Source organism: Callithrix jacchus, chromosome 3, assembly GCF_049354715.1.
Source record: "Callithrix jacchus isolate 240 chromosome 3, calJac240_pri, whole genome shotgun sequence".
Lineage (NCBI taxonomy): Eukaryota > Metazoa > Chordata > Mammalia > Primates > Cebidae > Callithrix > Callithrix jacchus.
Window position 1 is genome coordinate 68,208,828 of NC_133504.1, and position 12,209 is coordinate 68,221,036.

The following is a 12,209-nucleotide window of genomic DNA, read 5'->3' on the forward strand; positions in this document are numbered from 1 at the left end:
GACTTCATGAACAAAACACCAAAAGCATTGGCAACAAAAGCCAAAATAGACAAATGGGACCTAATCAAACTCCACAGCTTCTGCATGACAAAAGAAACAGTCACTAGAGTGAACCGGCAACCAACAGAATGGGAAAAAATCTTTGCGGTTTACCCGTCTGACAAAGGGCTGATATCCAGAATTTACAAAAATCAAACAAATTTACAGGAGAAAAACAAGCCCATTCAAAAATGGGCAAAGAATATGAACAATCATATGAAAAAATGCTCATCATCATTGGTCATTAGAGAGATGCAAATCAAAACCACATTGAGATACCATCTCATGCCAGTTAGAATGGCCATCATTAAAAAATCTGGAGACAACAGATGCTGGAGAGGATGTGGAGAAATAGGAACATTTTTACACTGCTGGTGGGAGTGTAAATTAGTTCAACCATTGTGGAAGTCAGTGTGGCAATTCCTCAAGGCCTTAGAAATGGCCTTCCATTTGACCCAGCAATCCCATTACTGGGTATATATCCAAAGGACTATAAATCGTTCTACTATAAGGACACATGTACACGAATTTTCATTGCAGCACTGTTTACAATAGCAAAGTCCTAGAACCAACCGAAATGCCCATCAATGATAGATTGGTCAGGGAAAATGTGGCACATATACATCATGGAATATTATGCAGCAATCAAAAACAATGAGTTCATGTCCTTTGTAGGGACATGGATGAATCTGGAGAACATCGTTCTCAGCAAACTGACACAAGAACAGAAAATGAAATACCGCATATTCTCACTCATAGGCGGGTGAGGAAAAATGAGAACACATGGACACAGGGTAGGGAGTACTAAACACTGGGGTCTATTGGGGGGAATAGTGGAGGGACAGCAGGATGGGGAGCTGGGGAGGGATAGCCTGGGGAGAAATGCCAAATGTGGGTGAAGGGGAGGAAGGCAGCGAAACACACTGCCGTGTGTGTACCTATGCAACTATCTTGCATGTTCTGCACATGTACCCCAAAACCTAAAATGCAATTTAAAAAAATAAAAACTGTTAAAAACAATAATAATGGCTTTAAAATGTTTAACAGGACTTGAAATATGAGCCAGTAATACCATACATTTAGGAAGAGTGGAAATGGAGTTGAAATATTGTCAGGTTCTAACATTTAGAATAGGATACTAATTTTTAGTAGAGGATGGCAGTTCTCAAAGATGTATGTTACGACATCTGGGCTGAGCACTACAGTAAACTAAAAGATTCTATCACTTCCAAGCTGGATTGGGAAAGTGGAATAATAAAATGTAACTAATTCCAGTTAATAAGCAAAGAGAATAAGAAAAAAGAGAGAAATGTTTTGTTTTTTTGAAAGGCAAGGCAAATAGAAAGTACATACTAAGGTAATAGATATAAACCCAGATACCTCAGTAATTACGTTTTTACTGTACTACATGCTATAATTATAAGACAGTGATTTACCAGAGATTGACTGAATGAACCCATAATTACATGCTTTTAATCAAAGAGATTCCTAAAACACAAGAGTACAGATTGGGTGAAAATAAAAGGATAGAAAATATGTATACCATGGAAGTGCTAACTAAAAACATGCTGGTAATATCAGACATAGTAGAATTTAATGTGAAACAGATGATTACAGATTAAAAGGCAGTTTTCATAATGATAAAAATGATATTTACCCTAGAGATATGACAGTTTTAAATTGGTAAGCAGTCAATAAATAAGACTCAGAATATAAAATGTGATAGCACTGAATGGCAGAACAGACAAATGCACCATTATAATAGGAAATTTGAACAGGTTGCTCTCAGTAAGTAAAATAGCAACCTGGAAAAAAAAAGCAGTAAGTTAAGATGCAATATTTTAATAATGCCATTAAGAAATTAAGGGACATATATAGAATACTAATACTGAATACCTTCAGAATATACATTCTTTAAGTACATATGATAAATTTCTGAAATTGATCAACTCAAAAAAGCAACTCTCAGAGATTATAAAATGATTGAAATCATTCAGATTATTTTCTTTGATGACAGTGAAAATTGTGCTAGAAATCAGTAACAAAAAGGTAACTAGAATATCTCCAGCTCTTTCTAAGTTAAGCAATATGCCTCTAAATGTTACTTACAGGTCAAAGAACTCACAATGAAAATTAGAAAATATTTTCAACTTATTAATAAAGAAAATAACATAAAAAGTTTGGCATTGCCACTAAGGTGATTCCTAAAGAGAAAGCTGTAATCTTAAGTGTATGTATTAAAAAAGAAAGTCAAAAAATAAGGCCGGGTGCGGTGGTTCACGCCTATAATCCCAGCACTTTGGGAGGACGAGGCAGGTGGATCACGAGGTCAAGAGATCGAAACCATCCTGGTCAACAAGGTGAAACCCTGTCTCTACTAAAAATACAAAAATTAGCTGGGCATGGTGGTGCATGCCTGTAGTTTCAGCTACTTGGGAGACTGAGGCAGGAGAATTGCTTGAACCCAGGAGGCGAAGGTTGGGGTGAGCCAGGATCACGCCATTGCACTCCAGCCTGGGTAACAACAGCGAAACTCCGTCTCAAAAAAAGAAATAATAATAATAATAATAATAATAATGATGATGTCTTAGAATTTGCTGAAGAGATTAGAAAAAGGACAGCAAATGAAACCCAAAATTATATAACACCTCGGGATCAGAGCACTCGGTGAGAGACAGCAAGCATTACAAACAGCAAGATTACACAACTGTTCCCCAAGTATTCCAGATACCGAAGCAAACAAAATTAAACTATGTATAGGCAGTCCTTCCTTTTTGTGAAATGCAATATGATAAAAATGACCTTGCAAGCAGAAACTGCAAAATTATCTTAGTAATCAATGGGGTATAATTATGATATGTCTATGACCTTTAAAAATTTTGTTTAGACTCTTAAAAACACTCTTAATGTTGGTTATAATTATATTGCTGGTAATAACTACATTTTTAACAACTAAGATACATCTCAGTGTTTCTTATATTTTAAAGTACAGTGTGCTGAATATTAATTTTACTATTTTTTCATTTCATTTTACAATCAATATAAAGGATTAGGATAATTGATTAGTTACCATCAGATAACTATAGGATGAAAATGATAGAATATTATGTCATTAAAATATATACAGAAAATTTTTTGGAATATTAGAGAATGCATATGTTTCAATAATGCAGTTAAAAAGACAGATTATAGCATTAACAATACAATATGTTTTTAGTCTATTTTTAATGGAAAGTAAAAATTGTGCTAGTGAATATATTACAGAGTTTTAAAAAAAGAAAATACGTTTTAGAATTAACAATGACTTTTTTCTCTAGGACTTGGGGAATCTTTTTTAAAACATGTTATATTTCTATATTGATAATTTTCTCTATTAGATAAATATTTTGTACAGGAAAAATAAATGTTTTTTACAACACTGTTAGATATTTAAAAATAAAAACTTTTGTGCTAACAGTACTTGTAAGTTTTTGTAATTAGAAAATAATTTGCAAGCTCTGTCCTTTCTTTAGAGAGTGATTACATTTTGGTTTCTAAAATGTTTATCTCCTTAGTTTCATTGTATTTGGTAAACTTTGTTTTCAATAAATACGTTCTGACATTAAGATTTAAGTTTTCTCATTTCAAAGGAGATTTGTAATATTAGTAGATCATTCACCTCAATGTTTTAGGTATATGGGTGTAGTTTATTTTGTAATTTTAACTTTGAAATATATTGACTATAAATATTTTATGTTTATAATTACATGAAATAAGAGTGTTTTCTGATAATATAAATTTTTTTCTCTTAAGTATGTATTACTTTAAATTAAAACAGTCACCCTTTTAAGTTGTCCTTCCTCTTTTTTTTTTTATAGTTGTTTTAAAGCGTGAAATATCTGTAATTTACCTTAATGTTAAGATTAAAGTTGAATTTAGGGCTTTCAGTATTATTGTTGAGCTTATATAAGGATGTCCTGAAAAATAAAGCTTCTGATGACTTGGTTTTGTAACCAGCAACCATTTTATTCTCTTTGTTTGTTAACTAAAATTAGTAAGAAGTCCAGTGAGTTTTGTGAAATACACTGTAGAAAATAGCAAATAATTCTATAAGATTTAATATACAGTTTTCATTTAATTGACTGGATAAAACTGCTTAGATATTTTAGAATTTTCTCTAAATGGCTTGTTTTGTCATTTAATGAGGGATAATACCTGAATTTTGCTCTTTTGAAAAATTAAAATCTCTCTAGGACAAACTGAATCATGCTTGACTTAATTGTGATCAATTTAATGTATTTGAAATTGTGATATAAACTTTTTATTCCTATAGCACAATATTTAATGGTAATTAAACACTTCAGATGTTTTATTCGAAGTCTACTTAAAAATGGTTTCATGTGAAGAATTATTTTTGAACCAAATGTTTATTTAATTGGCCTCAATGCAGTAATTACTAAAATGAATTGACACTATCATGTTAACCATTTCTTTCAAAGGTTGCACAGTGAATTAAAAGATGCTGTTGAAAAACGATTGGAGGCCTTTCCCCCAGGCACAGAGATAGGAACTGATATATATGCAGATGATGAAACAGTCAGAAACCTTCAAGAACAATTGCAACTAGCCAATGAAGTGAGTGACATGTATTTGTGGTTTTTGGCCTCTTTTTTTTTTTTTTCTTTTTGTCAGAGATGTGTGCAGAGAAAGTGACATGTATTTTTAAAAATTATATTCTGAATTAACATACCTTTTAAAAATTCATGTTAATTATTATTTATGAATATCAGAATAACCAAATTGTATCATGATGATTTTCTACAGTTTACAAGAATGTTAGAGGTAGCAAAACTTTTAATAAACGCTCTCACTGTTATAAATGTACTTGCCAAATACCCTCACTGCTTGTTAGAAATGTGTTTAATTAAATCATAAAGCTTTTGACATAATTTTTTTTCTTATAGGAATTTTTTTTTCTTTTCCTGTTTTAAATTATACTTTAAGTTCTAGGATACATGTGCAGAACGTGAAGGTTTGTTACATAGGTGTACATGGGCCATGTGGTTTGCTGCACCCATCAACTCATCATCTACATTAGGTATTTTTCTTAATGCTATCTCTTCCCTAGACCCCCACCCCCGTGACAGGCCCTAGTATATGATGTTCCCCTCCCTGTGTCCATGTGTTCTCATTGCTCAACTCCCACTTACAAGTAAGAGCATGCGGTGCTTGGTATTCTGTTCCTGTATTAGCTTGCTGAAAATGATGGTTTCCAGCTTCATCCATGTGCCCTGCAAAGGACATGAATTCATCCTGCTTTATGGCTGCATAGTATTCCATGGTGTGTATGTGCCACATTTTTTTATCCAATCTATTATTGATGGGCATTTGGGTTGGTTCCGAGTCTTTGCTATTGTGATTAGTGCAGCAATAAACATATGTGTGTATGTGTTTTATAGTAGAATGACTTATAATTCTTTGGGTATATACCCAATAATGGGATTGCTGGGTCAAATGGTATTTCTGGTTCCAGATCCTTGAGGAATTGCCACACTGTCTTCCACAGTGGTTGAACTAATTTACACTCCCACCAGCAATGTAAAACTGTTCCTGTTTCTCCACATCCTCTCCAGCATCTGTTGTCTCCTGACTTCTTAATGATCACCATTCTAACTGGTGTGAGATGGTATCTCGTTTTGGTTTTGATTTGCATTTCTTTAATGACCAGTGATGATCAGCTTTTTTTCATATGTTTATTGGCCACATAAATAACTTCTTTTGAGAAGTGTCTATTCATATCCTTTGCCCACTGTTTGATGAGGTTGTTTTTTTCTTGTAAATTTGTTTAAGTTCCTTATATAGAGAATATTTTAATGTCAGTTTAAATTTTTAAAGGAAAAAAAATCAGTTATTCTCTAAATTTGTGTTTTTTGTTGTTCTTTTTTCTTGTCAAAGATTATATAAATAGTAATATATTTTATACTTCTTCTAGAATTTTTTTTTCTCCTTTTTCTCTCATAGTAATTAGAATCTTTGAGAAGCTATGTTAAATATATCCTGTTTTTCAACTGTAATTTTTTGTGAATTTTATACATAAGGGAATTTTATTTTAATTTACAATGTTATATCCCAAATGTTTTATATCAAGTTATGGGTTGAAATTTTCATTTTTCTACTTTACAGCTGTGTGATCGTAGAAAAATCTTTTGCACCTCAGTGTTCTCATTTATAAATGGGGGCTACAAATTCTAAATTACAATTTTGATTTGATAATTATCTGAAAATTCAGTTTATTTCTTGAAAATTTGGTTTTAAATTTATTTAGTTATGAAAATGATACTTTAGGTAAATCATAAAGGCTATATTTAGCTTGATAAGGAACATGTATTTAACACTAATTTTTTTTAATGTATGAATGGAAAGAATTTTTAAATGTGATGAAGGAAAGAAATGAAGAAAGCATGCTATTTGTTCTAGACTAGGAAAGATTTATAATTGATTGCATAGGAGTAAATAGAAATTAATTTAGGCTTATATGTCTAGTATATATGTAAGTTAATAAATTTGCCTGTTTATCCTTATCATTATCATCATTGCAGAACAGCATGACTGACAAATAAGAATTAAAATTATGTGCAAAAGGTTCTGGGTAGTATAAATATCTTGCTTTAGGAGCCAGTAGCAATAGCACAATACTAAATACCTAGCTTAATATTTTTAGTTTAAAATATTTTGTTCTATTGCAGTATGATTTGTAAAAATCTTTCTAGAAGTTGGTTTGGCAAGTAGAGCCTTAGAAATGTGGGCATTATTTGATCCAGCAATAAGATGATGACACCACATAGATTTTTATGAATGTGTTCTAAAGAACTGAATATAAAAATCTTTGAATAAATATTTTATTATAATTATTATAATGAAAAATTTGTGATAGTTTAAAAATCTTAAATATGGAATCATTTAAATTGTAGTTTGTCAAAATAGTAAGTTATATCATTAAAAAAATTATATATTGTACAGCATAATCACTTGACGACTTGTTGAAACATGGATTTCTGCTCTTTCCCCCCACCTCCACTCCAGTTTCTGATTCAATAAGTCTGGGATAGAGCTCATCTCTAACAGTTCCGAGGTATTGCTTATGATGCTGGTCCTTTGCGAAGGACTGCTCTAGGAGAATCTGTGTTGTGTAACTGCTAGTATAGATGATTTTTCTCATCAGACAGGTCTGGGGAAACAGTGGGTCATTTTGAGGTAGGAGGCATTTTTGTGACCATTCTACTGAAAAGAACATTTGAGTCTTAAGAAAATGAAGTGAATTATCCAGGACTATTTAGCCAGGAATTAGAGATCACACCCATATCTTTGACTCCAGATTCTGTATTTATCTACAAATTTTAAAAGCACTTATGAAATTTTTAATTTGCCTACAGTTTTTTTTTAAGTTTTAGACAAAACTTATCTATGTTGTTAGGAAGACAAGGAAATGTTATTTAGGGTGAAAAATGTAGTAATTGGAAGAGGTCACAAGAGGGGCATCTGGCTTCTAGGTGATGATAATAATGTTCTCCTTTGAGCTAGGTGCTGGTTACATGAGTGCACTTGCTTTAGAAAAATGTACGATTCATCTTCTGAATGCATGGTATACCTCAGCAGACTCCAAGGAGCCTTATGTTGTTGTGGGTTACATATCTATCAGTATTTATTGTATTACAAATTAAAACTGAGACTTAAAAAAAAAACAAAGTGAGAGCATAAACATGCCGTCCATTAGCCCACAGAACAAGGATGACATCACTTTAGAAAACTCCACTGTACATTTGTGAGAGAATGAGAGTGAAAAAGGCAAAAAATGTTAACATATTACTCTGAAGATAATTTTGACTTCAAGGACCTCGCAAAGTCTAAGAGTTCCTGTACCACACTTTGATAATACTGTATGCAAACAATAGTTAATGACCAGAGAAAATTCTCATTATAAAATGGCAAGTAAAAATAGTGTAGTACACACAGCACACTATATGGTCCCTAATTTTCTTAAAAGAATTTTAAAATTCTCCCCCAGAATCACATTTACAAATATGAATGCATTAATATTTAAGAAGATGATTGTATCTAGATGTTAGCAATATTTATTATCAGATGGTAATATTATAGGTGATTCTGATTTTCTCCTGTTTTTCTCCGTATTTTCCTAATTTTCCACAATGAAAATCTGTTACTTTTACAATCAGGAAAAAAATATTGTACTTTACCAGAGGGCAATTTTCTTCTTCATCAGTTTCTGGGAGTTACACTTTTGTGGAACAAAGAACATAGTTTAAAGCTGTATCTCTGTTAAGGATTTTAATTTTAGCTAAATCTGAGTAAAAACACAATTTCAAAATAAGGAACTTTATGTCTTTTGGTTTATTCTCTAAATTATTAATAATAAAACTTCATATCAAAAATATTACAACTATAATACCATCTTTACACAGTTGTATTTTTATTTTATGACTTTATAAGACTTATTCTATAAAAGAAAGTGATCCATTTGTACTATACAATAAATAGCCTGCTGATAATTTAATGAGTCAAATTTTTTTAATAGGAAAAAACTCAGGCTGTGGAACTCTGGCAAACTGTTTCTCAGGAGTTGGACAGACTACGCAAGCATTACCAGGAATATATGACTGAGACCCAAATACATGTATTTGAAAGTCAAAAACAAAAGGTAATCTTGGATTTTATTGTTTTCTTGTATATCAACAAGAAGTTACACTCTGAAGAAACTGTTTTAGAAGGGAGCACCTAAGACTCTACCCTCTAGCATTTGGAATTTCAACTCACTTTTATTTATGTTAATAATATATGGATCTTTGATGGTTACACTCTCGAACAGGTAAGATAGAGAACTGGGCAGTGTACATTTGGTTCTATAATGTTGTTAACAATGAAAGCTGAATTGAGTGCTAAAGAGCATCTATAACATTATTTTGTATAAATAGACTTCAAAGTTTTTATTTGCTTGATTTCCTACCTGACTTTTAAAACAAAACAAAACAAAACAAAACTGTTCATTAGTTTATGGCCAGTTAAGAAACCTACTTAAATACAGTGAGAACACTGTGTAAAATCAAATTGTTAATACCCTTAAATGTGACCTGTTACTAAATTAGGTATCAGCTTTGTCTACCATAAATTAATCAAAATAGAATTTTACGATAGGAAGGAAACTTACTGGTTATTAAAGATTTTTTTCTATCCAAAGCAAGAATCATTCTACACTCTTTCAAAGTAGACATCTAGCTTTAGCTTTTGCTTTACACGTCTATTGACAAGAGCTCATTATCTCACAAGACCATCCATTCCATTGGGAAATCTACCTCTTTTATTCTTCTGTTAGTTCTTTTATTGCTAGGTGCATTGTGCATTGAGCACTATAGAGGAATTCTAATTCTTACCTCTTTTCTATGTATTTTCAGAGGTAGCTCTTTAAATAAGTTGGTTATCATACCTCTCTTCAACTCTTGTTTACAGACTTTTCAAATTCTGGTTTATGAATATTCCTATTATCATAATTGTAATTGGAAATTTATACCTAAAGAAATTCCAAAAATACTTACATAATGTTGTGCAGTTTACAAAATGTGATTTTTCTATGTGTGCTCTGGCTTAAAAAAAGTCCACATGTAATCAATCTGATTTGTTTGACTTTTCCCTTTGAGATTTAAAGATTATTTTTCATATTAAAGTTCTTAGAGTACTGTTTCCTCATTTAAGTCAATCAGCTAAGCCCACGAGGTTGGGTTTTTGTTTTGTTTTCACCTAAATATCATTCTTTTACAATAGCAGTATAGTTTGGTGGGTCCTTACACAAGACATTATAAATAACACTTCATTCTTTTTTCCCTGGTTATCTATTTAATTCTGTCATTCAGTATATTTATAGCCTCTCCCAGCTTCATGTCATCTGTACCAGTAATATTTAATAGAATCATAACAACTAATCAAACAATTTTTTAAATGTGAGGCATGAGAATTTTTTTTTAAAAGGATGGGTAGTAACTCCTGTGCCATGGTTTGTATACAGGTTTTGAGTAGCTTTGAAGGTGACCTTCCAACATTGGACAAGGTCTCTCTAGCATATGGAATTTCTAATCACTTATAATTGTTTATGATATATTTCTTTGAGTTTTAAAACAATATTTAATGATTGATTTCTAGAAATAATTATTTGACATAAAATAAACAGCTACATTAGTTTCAACATTGCCACTTTAATTCTTTAATCATTTTTTAAATTTCTTAGTTTTTCAACTACTAATTCACACAATAGTAGTAAGAAGAAACATTACTAATTTTATCTAAACTTAGGTATAATGATTTTAGACTTGATTTTAGTTTAATTTTAAATATGGGTTACAAATAATAAAATTGTATTTATATACTTCCCTGTCTTCCCCCACTGTAGGATCAGCTATTCAATTTTCAACAAATGACCAAGCGACTTCATGTTACTAATGAGAACATGGAAGTGGTAAGTGTACTTGCTTATATAAACTGGAAATTGTTCCTATAAATCATCGTATTTATTTATGTTAATGTAAATCAACAAGAAAGCATGTTGCATGGAATTAGATAGGCAGTATTCTCTTTTTCTTCTTCTTTCTCATTTGATAGCATGACACAGTTTACAATACCTTTTGGAGATCTAACATCTCTCTGAAATACGTCTTAATCTGGAAATCCTCTTAGGGTTCTTAGTAAGATCTCCTTGGACTAATCTAGACAGTGAGCTTTTCTTTTTTTTTTTTTTTTTGAGACGGAGTTTCGCTCTTCTTACCCAGGCTGGAGTGCGATGGCATGATCTCAGCTCACTGCAACCTCCGCCTCCTGGGTTCAGGCAATTCTCCTGCCTCAGCCTCCTGAGTAGCTGGGATTACAGGCACCCACCACCATGCCCAGCTAATTTTTTGTATTTTTAGTAGAGACGGGGTTTCACCATGTTGACCAGGATGGTCTCGATCTCTCGACCTCGTGATCCACCCACCTCGGCCTCCCAAAGTGCTGGGATTACAGGCGTGAGCCACCGCGCCCGGCCCGACAGTGAGCTTTTCAAGTGTAGAGTACATGCTCAATATTTTTTATTTCATCTGACACACTGCCAGATATTTAATAAGAAAAGTGTAATTGTTTAATGAATTATTAGCTCATTTCCTTACACTTAGGAAACTAAGAACCATGTGTTGATATGGTACTCCTAAATTTCCCTATACGTTTTTCCTAAAATAAATAGAATTAGCCTTCCCAATTTTGCTCTTTACCTTCTTATTGTCTCCCTTTTGTTTTTGTTTTGTTTTTTACTTTCTTGGAATGTTATTTTTACCTCATTGTTGAGTAATAGAATTATGACCCTCCAGGTAATTCCTCCCTCTTTCCCTTCTTCATTTTTGCTTAGTTACTCTGCTAATTCTTGTTAGTACCTAATAAAAATGTCTTTATATAACAATGGAGTTGTCCCACCAAAAGTTATTCTACTTTAAAAATTTTTCTTTTTTAACCATGTAAAAAATTACTAAACCAATCTGTACCTATTCTGTTAACATTTGAAATGTCTAATCACTTACAGTTTCTGATAATATGTTATATTTCTTAGAGTTTTAAGATATTAGCACTCCAGAATAGAATGGTTACTGATTTCTATAATTAAGAAAGGCATTTTTAAATTTAATATATTTCTACATGGAATTCATGCTTTAACCTAGGATCATAATTATTCAGTACTTCTTCAGTATGCCTCCTAGAATTGGAATTATATCATCCTTTAATATATCATACCACAGAGTACCTATTTTATTATAACAACCAAAATGATTTTGATGAAAGTCATGGGGAAAGGATGTTTGTGTATTCCAAGAGAATATGTTAAAAATTTCTAAGGCAGAAGCATTCATGGTTTTAAGTCAAAGCTAAGAATAAACTGGATCCAAGAAAACTGATAAAGAAATAGCATGATGGATAAAAGAGAGTTTTATAAAAATATAGAAAAGACTATATAGACAAGATAAAAGTAAATGGTTGAAAGAAATTTTAAAATTTAACTTTCTCTTAATGTATTTAATGAATAGCAAACAAGACTGACAAATGTAAAGTAAACAAGCAAAGTGATAAGATCTTGTACATCTCAAAGAGCATTCAGAGCATAG

At 31.8% G+C, this 12,209-nt stretch overlaps 1 protein-coding gene across 5 annotated transcripts in view; it reads left to right on the forward strand.

Moving 5' to 3' along the window:
* SCLT1 (sodium channel and clathrin linker 1) overlaps nt 1–12,209 on the forward strand; it is a 245,784-nt gene that overhangs the window by 66,776 nt on the left and 166,799 nt on the right. For all 5 annotated transcript variants that reach the window (XR_008480049.2, XM_054252918.2, XM_008992707.5 and 2 more), the window contains 3 exons: nt 4,518–4,653; nt 8,612–8,734; nt 10,475–10,540. Coding sequence is in view for 4 of the 5 variants with exons in the window: in XM_054252918.2 (XP_054108893.2) it covers nt 4,518–4,653; nt 8,612–8,734; nt 10,475–10,540 (325 nt within the window). In the remaining variant the exon portion in view is untranslated. The remainder of the gene's footprint in view (nt 1–4,517; nt 4,654–8,611; nt 8,735–10,474; nt 10,541–12,209) is intronic.